We start from the raw sequence: 17143 nt of genomic DNA, 5'->3' as shown, positions 1-17143 counted from the left end.
AAAACTTGTGGGTCAAGATAAAGGCAGCTTAATGAAGCAAAAGACCACATGTGAAAGCAAGGGAAGACAAAAGATTTATTCTGTACTTTCCATCAGCAGGTGATGTCCAGTCACTTCCTTGGAAGTAGTGCTTCAGTATGTGTAGAGGTTGCCCCGGAAGACAAATGACATAATAACGAATGCCCCCTGACCTCTTCTTTTCTCTTAGCTTTTATTGTTGAGCAGATGTCATATGTTATGAAAGATACCATATTCGGTCACTTTGGGTCAGCTGTTCTGGCTATGTCCCTTCCCAGGATCTTGTCCACCCCCAGCCTACTGGTGAGGGGGAATGTTGGACAGACAGCCTTCATGCTGTGCCAGCACTGCTCAGCAGTAGCCGAAACGATGTGTTTTCAGTGCCTTCCTAGCTGCCGATACAAAGCATGGCACGATGAGGGCTGCCATGTGGAAAATTATTATCTCAGCCAGACCTAATGCAATGCCACAGTTCCTTAAAATGCAAATATTTTAATATGGTCCACCAGGGGGCTAGGACTGGATGGTGTCAGTAGATGCTGTGTAGATTAGTAAGAAGACTTGATCTTCTTGACATAACCAGTCACACTTCTCTTCACTTTTTACCCTTTCCTATCATGGGCAGTGAAGCAGCAGGGGTAGGGCTGCATAAACACACAACTCTTCCACTCATGGTTTGTGGACAGCTCATGCTTAGGTTCAATACCTCTCAAAATTATCCAAGAGCCTCCCTTCTCCTGTTTGTAATTATCAGTTTTCTTGTACTCTTCAAGGTTAGTGGTCGAATTTCCAGCCACTGGTGGTGCCATTCCCTCCTGGCAAATCCGGACAGTCAAGCTTATACGATATGTCAGTGTGTGGGACTTCTTCATTGTTGCCTGTGAAATTGTCTTCTGTGTCTTCATCTTCTACTATGTGGTGGAAGAGATTTTGGAGCTACGTATCCACAAACTTCAGTACTTCACCAGCATCTGGAACATCCTGGATGTGGTTGTCATTCTGGTGAGAATCCTTGCACACTTTTTTTGGGTGAGCAACAGCAGAGAGGTAGAAGGGCCAAAACAATTGAAGGAATTGGGAAAATTATTTAGAGATCCTTAGACATGTCTGAGAGGTTATGAAGTCAGGGCATCATTCTGTGCATTAAGACCTTATTTCCATCCCCCTGTAGTAGACTGCAGCTGTGAAGTGTGATACTAAGGAATTCTGTGACTTTTTAATTTCTGCAGAAAGCATAGGCACAGCAGTCACTGCAGACTCTTCCTCTTTGTAGCTCTCCATCATTGCTATTGGGTTTCACATCTTCCGCACCATTGAGGTGAACAGGCTGTTGGGAGAGTTGCTGAAACACCCCGATACCTATGCAGACTTCGAGTTCCTGGCATTCTGGCAGACACAGTACAACAATATGAATGCAGTCAACTTATTCTTTGCCTGGATCAAGGTATGGTAGAGGATATGGGAGATGCAAAGCTTCCAGTCTCAGATCCCTTCCTCTAGATAGCTTTGAGGCTGAGTCTTCCATCCCTCTGAGTGAAGGAGTGTAATAGCTATATAACATAGAAGGATTTTCCTCAAAGTCACGTGCTCTGTTTTGCAATAAATCCAGACAACTTTTCACCCTGCATTCTGAGGCCAGTTATTTGGAAATAAAAGACAGGGAGATGAACTCAGACATTGTGGTTTAAAAGTGGTTTTAAAAAGTGATGAGTACAATGTAACTTGGTCCATCCTGTACTGTTTTGGTATTTTGGATTATAATCTGGCAAACCAGGTTTTCCGTTCATGATGGCCACCCAACAACTGGCAATTACCCATCTGTTGGGATGGACTTTGCATTTCAACCAAAGTATCTTGTCATGGTGGAAAGCCACACTGTACCTGGGGCTCCTCGTTAGCCTCAAGACATTTGTCCTTAAAGCAGTCCCTCTTTGTATTTTCCTTTGACACAGGGAACAAAGTTATATCTTTATGGTCCCACAGGAAGATGGTGGCACACTTAGGACAAATATGCTCAATGCTAAGCCACCATTCCCTTAGCCTGGCTGTCTTCTCAGTGCTTTGACCATAGTGAACCCCTTGTCTTAGTAAGCATGTGCATATATGAGAGAGACCGACCTAGTTGATGGTTTGACCTAATTTTGTCCCTGTTCTTTCTTCTAACAGATATTCAAGTATATTAGCTTTAACAAAACCATGACCCAGCTCTCCTCCACACTGGCACGTTGTGCCAAGGACATCCTGGGCTTTGCCATTATGTTCTTCATCGTCTTCTTTGCCTATGCCCAGCTGGGCTACCTTCTTTTTGGGACACAAGTGGAAAACTTCAGTACCTTTGTTAAATGCATGTAAGTGTGTAAGTCAGAACCATGTTTCTATCACTTCATCAAAAGAATTTTAACTACCTTCCAGGTTCACCCTATTGCAAATCTGAACGTCAATCAGACACTTGTGGTATCTCATTGTAATAAAGCCACAATGGTTTATAAGTCTCTGACAGTCATTCAGCTGTGACGTCATCATGGACAAAAGAATGCAGTGAGAAAACTGAGGGTTACAGACAGATTTCTGGTTGTCTGGTGTTTATCAGTAAGGATGTGAGTAAGTGACCCTATCAGACTCTAAGACTCCTTGCAGCCCTACAATTCAGTGGAAATCCCAGCTTTTTCATGTGAGCCTTTAGTGAGAAGTTGCAGTTTGCTAGAGCCCAGACAGCTTTCCCTTGATGTGGAGTCGTTAAGCACACCAAGGGTATTCAACATACAGAGTGTTTTAACATCTTTCTGCAGAACAGCATTGTAGCTCAGGTGATAGAAGCTCCAGAATTTTGAAATTCTCTGGCTTCCAAATGCACTTGGTGATCACATTGTTTCAATGTCTGCACAACAGCTGCATGAACTTTTATCTTTCCATCAGATAGTGCACATCAATTTGAACAAGGATTTGGAAGGAATACTGTTTGTTCCTACAAGGTTTTCACAGTAAAAAGCAGGAGTAATGCACTTGTCTTGTCAAGATGATTGCATTAAACACTGAAATGAAAAGTCAGAAACTTCATATTTATATTATTTATCATTATATCTGATTTGATAACACCTCTACTTCATTTCTGAAAGTTGGTAGTCATATAATACAATAATTTTAATACTAATTCAACACGAAGTTTTCTAAAATATGCTGTATAACTCTAAATGAGATTAAGTAGAAATTTTCAAAGCAAAAGAGGTAAAAATAAATTCTTGCTGGAAGGTGACACTTCCATATCACTGAATTGGGACAATTTAAGCCAAAGAAAAGGAAGCAATGCCATATTCCTCTTCTTTAGACCTGGAAAGCATTCTCAGCTCCCTAAACAGTCTGAATCTGAATCTGAAATGGAGCTTTGCATTTCTCAGGCAGAATTTTCAGGCTCAGGGCTCTCACAGTCCTTTTCTCTCCACGTGGCTTCCCAGTCTGTGTCTGTCTGTCTTTTTCATTATGATTTTTTTAGATTTAATTTTTTTTATAATTGGAGGATATTTTTTTGCAAGAGTCATTTCACTGATCAGTTTCCCATGAAGTCCCACAGATAATGTATTAAGATACTTGAGATGGGGGGTGACCAGTGGGTGGATGAGCCCCCACAGAAGGGTGTGTTGGGAGCTGAGTTAAGATGTCCTGTCTCAGACAGCCCTTCGCTCCATGGGCCTGCTCAGGCAGTGCGTGGTGTTAAAGCAGGTACCTGCTACAGCAGCAGTTTTTAGCCTGTGTTCCACAGAGCTCTGGCGTCCAGGTCCTGCCATTAAGGGCTCTACAAGAGATAGATAACTGAGATAAGCAAACCTCATCAATAGACCTAAACTTACTTCTTTATAAGGGCTATGAGTTGCAAAAGGTTGAAGAGCACTGTCCAGTACTAATATTCTCTTCACAGTCTCATGAACTCTTTTGCCAGAGAAGGCTTCAGTGAGCAAAATGCCTTTATAAGGGAAAATTCAGGGTTTGTTTTGTTTTTGTTTTTAACTCCTGTTCAGACCAAAACACACTTTGGACAACCAGATATTTGTCTGGAAACCATGTTTTACTTTCTAGTCAACTCTTGCTCTCACCAGATCAACTCCATTTGCCTCTGAAATACTACGGGTACAGTTAGCTCACCAGTCAGACTGAATGCTTTAGACCCAGCTCTGGCTTGTGCCTGCAACCATCTGGGTTGCAGTCAGGTTCAGGGTTCACCTCAGGACTGTCTGAGGACAAATATATGTGACTTCGTGTGACCTTGTGCTCTTCCTCTCCTCCAGCTTCACTCAGTTTCGGATCATTCTCGGTGACTTTGACTACAATTCCATTGACAATGCCAACAGGGTCCTTGGGCCTATTTACTTCGTCACCTATGTGTTCTTTGTTTTCTTTGTGCTCCTGGTAAGCAAGAAAGCCCTCCTTGCCCCTGTATTGACAGCAGTATCTGAGACACCCCTCCTGATAATCCCCAAGCTAGGTGCAGTGCAAATGCTTAGAGAGAAAGGAAGGTTCTGTCACAATTGCTTTGCAGTGCAAATAGATCAAGGTAGACAAAGAGCATGTCATTGCAACTGGAGATCTGATGATCAGATTGATTAAAGGCCATACCCACATCCTTTAAGGTGAAGACTAAAACTGGCTGGGAATACCAGTGATGTGGCAGCTGAATCCAAGGGGATCAGTTCAGTTGCTCTGTAGCAGGCAGAGAACAAAGCATGGGGAACAGTCTCTGGGAAGCCAGAGGGATGCTCCTAAAGATCTTGGAGGAGAGACTACCAAAGATGGTATTTGAGCTGGGTACAAATGTACCTTTGGCCACTGCTTTAATGGCAAGGACCTCCTCCCCAGTGAGAAGGCCCACTTCAGCCACACTGGGTTTTCCCTTTGCCCATTTTAATTTGCTCAAGGGATACCCCGTGCAGAAACAGCTCCTTGTTTAACTGAGCTTTGCACAGCTGTGTCTATCTCTTGCTACTTCAACTGCTGGAGCAGGCAAAATGCCTCATGCTTGTTCATTTATTTTCTTCCCCTTTTTCTAGAACATGTTTCTGGCCATCATCAATGACACCTATTCAGAAGTCAAGGAGGAACTTTCAAGCCAGAAGGATGAGCTGCAACTCTCTGACATCTTGAAGCAGGTGATGAATACTGAAAGCTGTGCTACTTTCTAGATAAATCCTGAAGCATTCTCTGGAAGTCTCCAACCTATGTGGAATTTACTAGAGAAAAACAGTGGTTGCCAACTCCAGATTCACCTTCTTGGTGCATGTAGGAGTCACAGTTCCTTTCTGGGATAAATCAAGCTCCTAAATCCTTAGGCAATAGCAAGATGAGAAAGCAGAGGTTGTGGAAATCCTGTTACTTGAGCATGTTGGTAGTGTTTCTGAGAGACTTTTCTTCCCAGGACTGTCTCTAGACAAAGCTCTTCCAGTCCTTGATAGAATGTACTTGGATCAATAAAATGGCAGGTCCTGTTTTGCTAAGCTAAGCATATTACATTGCTCCTGCAGATCTAGTGGATTACATCTGGATTTCCCATGGGCAAATTCCAGAAAAGATCCTGGAAGGTCACAGTTCTGTGCTGTGGGATGCAAAGAATGGTATTTGTCACTTTTAAGGCATGATCCTAGTTTATAAAAGGGGCTCATTCAGCAGTGTTGTATTCTTGCTTTTAGAAAGCTTAAAATCTTGTGTTACTTAGCATCTGCTCACCCAGACTGCATTGTCCACTCTGCCCTGTGTTTCACTGTTCTGCCTGCATGATTCCATGTCTGTTTGCACCTTTGGTAACAGAGCTACAACCGGACACTGATGAGGCTGAAGCTGAAGAAGGAGCAGATTTCTGATGTGCAGAAAGCACTGCAGAATGGAACAAAAGAACTGGACTTTGAAGACTTCAAGAACAGCTTGAAGGAGTGAGTCAGCTTGAGGGATGCCTGCCTATCCCTTTCTCTTGGTCATACAGTTAGCTTAAATACTCTGGTTTTCGAGGCTGGGAGAGCAGTTAGCTCAGATCTGGGCAATGTAAGATTCAAAAAACCCCCAGTTATTATCTTTCCTGACATGTTTTATCTCCTGTTCTAAATGTGTTTGTGTTGCTGTCTCACCCATTTGGGATGTTGAGGTTTGTCACTGGCAGGAGGAAACTATACGCTGATTTCAAAAGGTCTGCTCCCTTCACTGTTAGAGCCTAGCAGAGTAACTCAGTGCCTTGAGCTTTCTCTTTCTGTTCTTTTGCAGACTGGGCCATGCAGATCATGAGATCACAGCAGCCTTTTCCAGGTTCGACAGAGATGGCAACCACATCCTTGATGAAGAGGAGCAACAGGAGATGAAGCATGACCTAGAGGCAAAAAGGGTAAAAACAAAAATGCAGGAGATGAGGGGCAAGGAAGGAAACCCTCTGTTTGGTAGAGATCACTCCAAAGTGGCCTTCTGGAATCTTTGAGTTTGTGGTATAAACTAAGCAGATAACTCAAACAACTCAAATACAGCTCCAACTCTGCCTGGACAGCAGCTGAGTATATCACTGCCTGTGAAGCTCTGTGTCATTCACAGCAAAGCTGACACAGAGTTAGTATTCAGCTTTGCAGGAGTTTCTTTATCTGTCTTCTAGGTTGCTCTGAATACAGAGATTGAAAATTTGGGGAAATCCTATGATGACAACAACCTGGATGAGAATCTGAGCTACGTGGAAGCAAAGAATAACCACATCAATAAGGCCAGCTGGGTCTCCAAAGAAGAGTTCCAAGTGTATGTTTGTGCTGGCAGTAGTTTAATCCCTCTGCAAATGAGGGGTCTGATTCCTTGCTACTTTCTTCCCCGATGTAACTGTTTACACTGATGCTAAGCAGGTTCAGTAAGATCTTGTCCTTTCTTTTATCTTGTACATGTGTAAACGAGCAGGTCAGGAGAGAACTGGGACAGTTCTTGTAATGTAGTTTGCTTGTTCCTGTAAAAGACTGGGTTAAGAAATTTTGCTTTCTGCCTCTTGAATAACCTCCGCAGCTGTCAGCTGGCCACAGGCAATATGCTGTCATGTTTGAGGTCAGAAGGCAGCCCTGATAACTGGGCCAGGGGAAGTTGATACCTTTACAGAAGGTCCTGTGGGAATAAATAAATATCCTTGATTTATGGCCTAGTCAGCCTTCATCATCCAGGTCTGAGAATAACACTTGGCTGGTTTTTCCACAGGAGGAACATGGGATAAATACAGCACAGAGAATCAGGAGATCCTGATTCTGCTACTGAGAAACACTGTGCAATCCATGTAGGGCCATATGAAAGGAAAGGCAGATGAAATATTTAATAATGGGATTATATAGTGATCCAAACTGGTAGGGATCTCTCCTAAGCAGAACCACTCATCACAGATGAAAACACAGTGTAGCAGGGAGTTATGTCTTCGTTTGGTATGAATGAGTTCTGCGATGTGGAGCATTCATTCCTGTTTGAGGTCTGGCCCATTGACTGTAAGATTTCAGCTGCAAATCCTGCTGTTGGTGACAAGAAAAATCTTGCAATTTCTCTCCATATCTTCCTCAGCCTCCTGCAACGTGTGCTGCAGCTGGAACAGTCAATAAACAGCATTGGCTCCAAGATTGATGCAGTGGTAAAAAAGCTAGACATGCTGGAAAGAAACAAGCTGAAGAGGAAGGACCTGTTGGGAAAGCCACTGGATAATGTTAGCAAGGTAGGTAGCCTTCCACCATGCACTTGAACCAGTTTCAGGGTAAGTGACCAGTCCTGCTATGTGAATGGACCTGGTATCATCTTTGCTTTCTCAGTCCCCATTGACATAAAACAGAAAGGGCTGGGCAGGGTCAGCATTTTGTATGATTGAGCCTCTTCTATTCAAGCAGAGTGACAAAAAGCTTCCTGCTTTTGTGTCCCCCCAGTTATCCATGGTAACCTTAAACACACCTTCCAGCTCCTTTGAGGCTGTGCTCATTCCTGTGGCAGTGAATGCAATTCACTTGTCCTTAGTTTTTTTTTTGCACCTACTTATCCTCAAAGGTCAAAAAAGATCATACTGGCCTTCCCAGCAAGAACAGTTCATGATAGTGTTGTGGACTGTGATCTTGATATCTTTCCTGTAGATTAATTATCACACATGAGGTGGACGATCGATAGTGGTGTTCCCATAGAGCCTCCTCACAGAATTACGACTTCTGCCGAAGACTGCCTATTTTCAGCCAACCAGCATATTTGGGGTCTTTAGCTTTAAAGTCAAAGGTAGAAAGCATGTGGGAGCCGTGTCGCTACTTCATATCTTCATGGCTTTCACAATGGTGACCTAGCTGAGTCAGAAAGAAGCCTTTCTTTTCCAGAGTAGTTTTGTGATCTCTTCCCACCTGAAGGGGTAGTTTGGAGGATCCTAATTCTCATGTGAAAATGCCCAAAAGATTATTTGAGCATTTGCTTGCAGATTTGCTCTCCCTTGGTATTTCTGTGTATGTTCTTGTAGAGAACAAAAAGATAACTGTCTAATACTTGAATGTACATTTATCAGTGTGTTGCAGCAAATCATATATTAGGTCTTCAACAGACAGGCAGGTTGTTCTAATTTATGGAAGAATGTTGGAAGATATTTAAGTATGATGCACACCTTGCCTCTCTGCTGGAATGTTGCTAGATTTCTTGGTAGCTTGTTAACAGTGCAGGTTGCTCTTTCTTCTGGTTCACAGGAGGAAGAACCCAATCAGGAAGAGCTGCTGCCCCAGAGCCTGGACCAGCTGGAGAAAGAAGACGCAGAAAGCTGCGGAATAGAACTTGTACGGGGAAACAACCTGAGTGGCAACTCTTCCCAAAATGGGGTCTACCCCATCTTGCCCAGGTCAAGTGTGCCAGCATCTCAGCTGCCCAAGAACGCTGAGCCACAGTCTGATGTGCGCTTCTAGTGAACAGCCGAGTGCTCCCCGTCTGCCTTCTACCGTATTCTGTCACTGTCTGTTGTTTTCCCACTGTTAGAAAAATCTAGAGAGCTGGATGCAGGTACTACTGTTGCCAGGAACCAGTGATGTGAAAAATCAGTGATGCTCTTTTCCAGTGTTATGATGTGTAATGTCACAAAGCTATAATAGAACTTTGGCCCCCATATCTCTGGAGTAGGTAGAAATTTGGCCTCTGAACAGGCTGACACATAATCTTTTATTTATCCTTTCCCAAAAAGCAGAAACCCCAGATCTCTGTGAAAACTTAAGTCCAGAGTGGCACATTGTAACTTGTTCCCAACTCCCACAATTATCTGCAGGACAAAGATGAGGTAATCATGTAAAAAAAAAAAAAAAAAATAGTGAAAGATGGAAAGGAAAAACTTAATTATCTGTGCCTACCTGGTTACCAGCAGTTTTGTTCTGTTGTAGTTTCCGGAATGCTTTGGTAACCCTCTCTGTGCCTTGGATTCAGATGTTGAGAAAAGAGGATGCTAAGACTTTACTCATTTTATGAAAATGAGATAAATGCTAGTTTTTCAATCGCATGCAAAATACTCCTTTTCCAGGCATTTTTCACCTGCCTGAGACTTCTCTTCCTTGTAGTTTGTGCAGACTACTGCAGCCATAAGGGACCATTGTAGATGTATTTCAAATATCTTAATTGCTGGTGTTCTTACAATAGTTAACCTCAAATAGGCTCTCTAGGCTTAAAGCCAGTGGAAATGCAAGTTGTTCCAGGCTGCTACTAACGACTCATATTAATACTACACTGTTCAGTGTGCTATAGAGTGCAGTGATAGGCTTAGTGGGGATGTTGTGCAGTGGAATTTTGTATTGCCACCTTTTTGAGATGGTTGTGTCACTCTGTTCTGGGGGAAAGCCTCCCTGGGAATGTCTGAAGGACCGCAGGATCAGCGCTGTCCACAGAGTCCAGGGCTGCCACAGCTACAAAATACCATTGCTAAACTGAAGCAGAGGGTCATTCAGCTGTCAGAGTCTAGCAGGAGACCTTCTCATCCAGCCCATAGGGAGCTTAGATTTCAGCCAAGAGCTGTGGATGCAGGAGCTGCAGAGTCTCACAGCTCGCTTTCCATCAGCTACTCCTGCTGCTGGGGATAAGACTTATCTTTGGGACTTTGCCACAGTTCTTGACTCCCAGTTCTACTGAATTTAGAACAGGGCAGGAACTTCTTACCTTCAGCTTTTCCAGCTGAACTCAGAACAGTGATGTTGCTTATTTCCTCCTACTCTAAGCATTGAAGTTATTGTCTTATTCAGAAGAAAATGGCCCGTGTCAGGAGAACTTCCTCAAATAGGCCTTTTTTTTCCCCCAGAATTTAATTATACAGAAAATCCATACGTGAAGTTCTAACTGAACAGAGGAGCTACATGCTCTCTAATGGACTTGAACAGTGCACTCAGTGGTTAATGAATCAGATGCTCTGTGTGCTGAAAGTCACAGAGGGAGGTTCTTCCTTAAATTAATTTGTAAGACCGTGTTTTAGATCCTGGCTCAATAGCAGACTCTGATTATTGAGGCCTAATTTAAAAACAAAAAATATAGGCTGCTCTTTTGAAGTCTCTGAAGGAGTGCCTGCCTCTTCCAGAGACTCAGAATACTGGGTGAGGTCCTGAGCCTGCATTACTGGATAGATATCAAATACTTGGGATACTGATCTGTGAAGAACTGAGTCTGGCACTACAGGAGAGATCCAAGCAGCAACTGTCTGCTTCAGGGGGTTGATCTTGTGCTGGTAGAGTCAGTGGAAGATATGTTGCTGGCTGAGGCTCAGCTCCTTAACATAGAAACAGCTACTGTGAGGACAACAGGATCCTGAACTTGGGTCCTGCCAAGAAAATGAAGGTGAAAGTGATGACCTGTAAGGCCTGGCTTTATAAAACCTCAGATTTCTCACAGGGAAAGTGTTGCTTGCTTGCTCTGCTCAACAGAAAAGGTGGCACATGACCTCTCCCTTTGCATTGCCCAGTGTTTCTGTTGCCCTTCTGAGCTCTCCTAAACATCTGCAGGACCAGCCCCACAGATAACTCACCCATGGAGGCAGGGATGCTGCAGCCACGGCAGCACAGCACAGGAACCTGCAGTCACTACACACCAGAAGGCCATCTCCACCCCATTGCTCCTGCCTGCACAGGGACCCTGTGAGTGTCAGAGAAGGCAGGTGAGGCAAGAGGACAACGGTGTGGCAGCTGGACTCAGATCCACAGGACAGTCATCACCAGCCTCAAGCAATGTGGGAAGCAGGAGGAGGGAAACAGTTGTGTTTGTTCTGCATGGTTTGTTCAAGCTCGAATCCCAGGAAGCCATCTTTCAACTGGAAAGGGAGAGCACAGAGCCCCATGGGGCTCTTGCAGCTGGGAGAGAGCTCTGCCCCTCACTCTGCCTGTCTATGGCAACCACAGAAGCTGCAAGCCCAGCTTGCCAGGGCTCCCTGCTTCCTACTGACCAGAACAGTCTGGCAGCCTCCTCTCCTTTGGGCGAGGGGCAGCAGTCAGCCTGCCCTGTGGAGGAGCCCTGAATCAGCTCTGGCTGGGATCAGACAAGAACCACAGGCTGCTGTGGTCTCCTGAGTGTCATTAACAGCCTGGTCAGTGAGCTCCTTTCCCCCTTTCTGGCAGAAAGACTGCTCCCTTTGCCCCATGTTATGATTTTGGTGATGCCAGTGCCGCATAGTGTGAAACAAGTTCTGTCACTGGTATATGCCTGTGCCTGCATTAGTGTCTTCTCCTGTACATCTCCATGCAACTGTGTCTTGTCTGTTCATTGTCGTCATGCCGCCATGTATACGATGTGTCCTAGAGTAGGGCAAGGTAATCACTTGTCCCCAGCAATTGCTTGTGTGTGATTGTCAATCATGTGCTCAAGCTCGTTGAGAAACAACATAAATACACTGAATGGTAAGTTCATGCAGCTTCTGTTTTCAGATGCATATTGTCAGGACTCCTATCAGGAGCTGTTTAGATGACATATGTCTCATGGGGAAAGTAAAGTATTTTTTCCTCTACAACAGGTGCATGGCTATGTTTTTTTCCAATTTGTAGAGGATTGCCCTTCAAACTGTCGTGTCTGGCTGGGGAACCCCTGTCTTGCAGAAGACAGCTGAGCCTTGAGGTGTTTAAAAATCTTCAGGAGGAGGTTTGGAAAAATATAAGGTGCTCTGAAAAGATATTACCACCATGGCTATTTGTGTTGGCAGTTGCAGTGGCCAAGTCCTGAGCCCCACTGTGGTAGGTGCTGTGTGTGCCCTGAAGGAAAGGCTTGCCTTAAGGTGCTCTCGGATCCAGCCAAGGGGGAGAAAGTAGTGCCCTGACCATGGTGTCAAAGCACAAGTGAGGAACAGAGAGATTCATTGGTGTGTGCAGGGAGTGGCACAGCAGAGATGTATGAAAGTGGGCTCAGGCATCTGGCAAGGGGCAACCCCAAATGGCCATGGCCATGAGCGTGAAAAGCTCCTGGCAGTACCTCTTCTCCCTTCTCTCCAAAAGTATAATTAATCTGTCCCAACAATGAGCAAGCCTGACCTTTCATGTTTGAAAGGAACACGTAAATCTGGCCCCAAATAGAGCCCAGTTTCTGGAGTTACCTTATCAACCATGTTTAGTTTGCCAGTAGATATCAGTCGGCACCACTCATAACCCTTCATACCTACAGACCCTTCTCTGTTCCATTTTCAAAGGAGGCTGGTAGATCTCACATTTGTTTTACTGAAACCAAGACACAGATAAATTAATTTCTCAGTGGCAAAAGGTCAGAAGCAGAGCCCAGGGTTTCCAAAACACACTTTATGACACTAGGTCCTCCCACCCAAGTATTCATTGCAAACTTTGCCCATCTCTAGCAGGTTACAGTTTTCTCCCCGACCTTCAAACAGGGTTAGTACAGGTTTTTGTAATTTTTTGTGGTCTTGTGAAAAGTCCTTTATATGTGCTAGTATTAGCCTATAGCTGCTGCTGACCTGTCAGCCTTTAGCACCGGAGGCTTGGCTGGAGACTGCCCTGCCCCTGCCTGTTTTGCCAACACATTAGAGCAGGAGTCACTTATAAAGAAAAGAGCAATATCAGGGAACAACTATCAGCATTCATCGTGTTTATGAGTAACTAGGGAAAAGGGAGGGGAGAAATCAGCATAATCTGATGAGGTAGCTGATTACAAACCCAGATGAAGTGATGTGCTGTCCTTTTGCTGGTCACAGAAACCCTAATTCAGGGCCTTCAAATCTGAAAGCAAGGAGCCCAGCACTGGGAGAGCAGTGGAAGTAGGAGGAATTTCAGCGAAGGCCAGGTCCAGCCCCTCTCCTGAGCTCAGAGGCCAAGGGATAGATGAAAGAGAATATGCCAGGTTTTGGAGACAGGTGGTGGAATTCAATGTTTGAGGAACTAAGAAGCCTTGCTCATGGCCCAGCTTCAGAGATGGCACTGCCAGCCTGCTGTGCTATGCACATGCCAGGAGCCCAAGCAGGTGGCAGAAGGGTGACAACCCCTGGGGTCCCGTGAGTTAAGGCCAAGCCCAGACCCAGGAATGCTGAAGGAGGAATTTCAGTGCTCAGCTGACAAAACAATGTGATGTTTGGTGATGGGTCTTCCAGCCTGAGGTCATGCCAGGCTTTGCTGAGACATGTCACAGCAAGTTACCAAGAGAGGCAGTATGCCCAGCAGTGACAGGATGTGCCAAACCAGCTATGGATGGTGTTGTGTCCTGACAAGTGCTATCCCCAGAAAATACCGGTCATTTCTCTGCTGGCATGCTCGCCTTCAGGTGCCAAAAGGCACAACAGCAGCCTAAGAAACAGCCCATCAGTGCAACATGCAAAGCAGGATCTCAAAGCCAGCAGTGCTTGTGCTGCTTAATAAAGGGCTGAAAAGCCATCCCATCATTTCTGTTCGCTGTGGCTACCTACAGCAGGGGTGTCAAACTCATTTTCACCGGGGGCTACATCAGCGTCCCAATTGCCTTCAATGGGCCAAATGTACTTTTAGGACTGCAACTGCGAGGCTGATGTGGCCCCCGGTGAAAATGAGTTTGACACGCCTGGCATACAGGGTCCCCTTCTGCCAAAAATAACAGCAGAAATATCAGCAAATGGCTAGCTCAGACATAGAAAACCCTCATACACACACACATTACTGTGATGTGTCAAATCACCCAGGTGGTTCAGACATGTTTGGAGTTCACAAAGCAAAGCTTTGAAATCACATACAAAGATTTCTGGGACAAACAAAATGGCAGAGCTTTTCCTCAGTTTCCTATACAACAGGCAACTGTTACAGCAGTGAGAGATGTCAGTCTTTCTGAATTCTTTCAGGAATACAGCCTCTTCTGCCTCAGAGGGTTTTATCCTGTACAGGTCCAGAAGAGGCCATGCCACCAGCCTGCATTATCCAGCATGTATGTATGTATGGAGACGAAGGCAGTGGACCAGCTGAAGTCCCATAGCACCAGGCTCTGGTCCTTAAGCTGCTTACTGGATCACAATGAGATGTGTGACTGGAAGTTTGCCTTCAAAAGAGGCAAACAGTGGTGGAAGGGGACTTGTGACATCCAACCCACAACTAGACTTTCCAAGAGCAAGGTGGAGGGGAGGGACACAGTACAGCACTGAAACAGCCTCCTTGATTGTCTCCTCTGTGCTCTGGCCATGGTTTGTCAAGGGCTTTTCCAGCTCTGATTTTGCCAGCCTTGCTAGGTTTGGCAGGATTTGTGAGAGAGAGCTGAAACACCTTTCAGAAAGGAAAACCTCAGGCACTATGAGGCATACTTACCTGTTTCTTGCACTAGGAAGGAGAAGAAAGGCCTTCTACAGGAATGGCCCAACCTGGTGAAGAAAGCTGTACGGCCCTGATGCTTAGATGAAAGGAAGTGGTCTGTGGGCCATGCTCTGGCTGCAGGACCAGGCTACAGAGGTCTTTAGCTCTGGTGTGAGACAAGAGTGGCTTTGGTACGTGCTGTGTTGCTGAAGAGCTGCTGAAAGTAGAGCAGGAAAGGAGGCTGAAATGGTCAGGGATCAGCATGGAGGTGGGCAATGTGGGTGTCAGGAGCAGGAAACAAATGCATCAAAGTTCAGAGTTCACTTCATTTTGTGAGAAATGCAGTTGTGATTCGTGCTAAGATGTTTAATGTTTACAGATATAACCAAATGAGGCACAGGCTCTGAACCTGGAAAAAGGAAAAGGTGGTTAAGTTCTATGTAAAAAGTTATGAAACTTGCTTATGAAGTTATATTGACTGAGGGAACTAACATTTTAAGGGTTAGCTAAACATATAATGGGTGCCTACTAACGAACTAACTCTTTAAGGCTTAGCCACAGAATAAATGCTTAGTTTAGAGCTTTATGTTAAGAAGAACAGAATCCCATTGAATGCCAAGATAAGAAGTTTTACTGCACCTAGCTGTAAACTTGAGGAGACAAGATAACAAAGATTTACAGCAAAAGGGGGCACCAGTCTGGTTTCAATCGACTTGGCAGCTTGGGTCCCAGTCAATCCAACATAATGAGCCAAAGGTAAAAAGTTCACTGTGACAAAGCTGAAGGAGCCTTCATTCAAAGACACCCAAAGACCCCTCCTCAAATTCACCAAGTTAATGGCTCTTATTGTGAGACACAGGCCAGAGTCACGAGGAGAGAGGAGGCCGTGCACATAGCCACAGTAGTGGGGTGCAGGGGTGCATGTAGCCACGGTAGGGGGGGGCAGAGAAGCTGCGAAGCTTCTAGACTGCCCACAGACAGATCTGACAAGACTATAAAATGGGGTCCCACTGAGGCTACTTTTTTGTGTGGTCCTCTGGGAGTGCGGGCCAAATGCTGCCACAGAGAGCCCTCCTGGGACTGGGACGCCATCTAAGGTAACCTCCCGAAAAATGGGACTGCCTCATCTCCGTGTGTGGGTGAGTGATAACTGTATTTTCCTCGCTGGACCAGCGAGTGTATTCCATGCTTAAATACAAGCACTTGTATTTTCTTTAGTAATTCCTTACCAGACTCAGGCAACCGTATATCCTTAATATAATTCCTCAGTAGACACGTGGGTGTATTTTTCCTGGAGTCAGGGACAGCTCTGGCCTTGTTTTTGGTGAGCCATGTGTGTGCACACTGTGGATCTCCATTATTTGTATTTTGCTGTACGCCAAATAATCTCCTCAAGTTGATATCCGAATCTGTGTTTTATGTTACTGGAGTACTAATTAGTTGTATAAACAAATAATCTCCTCAAATCGATATCTGAATCTGTGTTTTATCTTACTGGAGTACTAATTAATTGTATAAACTCCGTTTCTAATTGGTTTTTTTCCCGGACTTTCCCAAACGGAATAAAAGCCTGTTTTGGACCTGGTTGTCTGCCTAAAACTAACTTCAGGGTCCCTCCATGACACACTGTTTGGAATTTGGGTGCTGAGGTCTGTGTGTAGGTGCTGTGGTCAGGGGTCCTTGTGATGACAAAGAACACCAGTTACAGCGTTCTCATGTCTTCTGCATTCTCAGCCTGGCAACCATGGCCTTCTTTTAATATGTGCCTTTCCATACCTTTTGGGAGATGACAGTGTTTCTTATCCTGTGCTGTCTCTGTGAGTCATTAAGGTTTAGTTATTGTCCTCTCTTTCTCAGCCTGAGTGCCTGGAGGAGCTACTCCTACATGTATTGGTGTCCTGGAGAGCTGCTAAGCACGGCACCATCAACATTTGCCACTCCTGGTGTTCCACACCCAGACTTTTACTCTCCATTCAAACCTGTCTTATCTTTTCTATCACGATTATCTACTCCACCTGCCTCTCCTGAACTTAGGGCAACTGTCTCCTGCCCTAGGACACTGAGCTACCCTTCAATAGTTCCTGGAGGCCTCTGGACAACCTCTGCCCCTTTTGCATTTACTAGTCATTCCCACTTACACAGCGGCAGGCAAACAACAGGCGGTGGCTCTACTGAAAGACATAGCTGAACACTGGGGTGTTCCCAGGACCTAGTGGAACATAAACAGCTAAACTGAAAGGGCTCTGGAAGTACAAAGGGCTCTGGTGTAAGTAACTTGGGAGTGTGGGGCTTTTTCCTACGGCATTACTGGGTGAGATGTGCAACCAAGTGCTTCCTTCTTTTTATTCTCCTGTTCATCTATGTTACTGCCTTTATGCTTAAGTCAAACACCTAGTCTGGCCTACTGCTCAGGGTTCTCTTTGATA

At 45.0% G+C, this 17143-nt stretch overlaps 1 protein-coding gene across 2 annotated transcripts in view; it reads left to right on the top strand.

The window, feature by feature from the left end:
• The window catches only part of PKD2L1 (polycystin 2 like 1, transient receptor potential cation channel), a gene marked incomplete at its 5' end in the record, with an annotated part of 32426 nt that extends 23480 nt beyond the window's left edge, over positions 1-8946 (top strand). For both annotated transcript variants that reach the window (XM_080347497.1, XM_080347498.1), the window contains 10 exons: positions 792-1020; positions 1292-1462; positions 2185-2366; positions 4299-4419; positions 5058-5156; positions 5812-5933; positions 6259-6376; positions 6635-6771; positions 7564-7711; positions 8706-8946. In XM_080347497.1, coding sequence (XP_080203623.1) covers positions 792-1020; positions 1292-1462; positions 2185-2366; positions 4299-4419; positions 5058-5156; positions 5812-5933; positions 6259-6376; positions 6635-6771; positions 7564-7711; positions 8706-8918 — 1540 coding nt within the window. In that variant the 3' untranslated portion in view covers positions 8919-8946. The remainder of the gene's footprint in view (positions 1-791; positions 1021-1291; positions 1463-2184; positions 2367-4298; positions 4420-5057; positions 5157-5811; positions 5934-6258; positions 6377-6634; positions 6772-7563; positions 7712-8705) is intronic.
• Positions 8947-17143: the final 8197 nt, after the last annotated feature.

Source organism: Nesoenas mayeri (assembly GCF_963082525.1).
Source record: "Nesoenas mayeri genome assembly, chromosome: 7".
Classification (NCBI taxonomy): domain Eukaryota; kingdom Metazoa; phylum Chordata; class Aves; order Columbiformes; family Columbidae; genus Nesoenas; species Nesoenas mayeri.
This window is presented reverse-complemented; position numbering and strand designations above follow the sequence as displayed.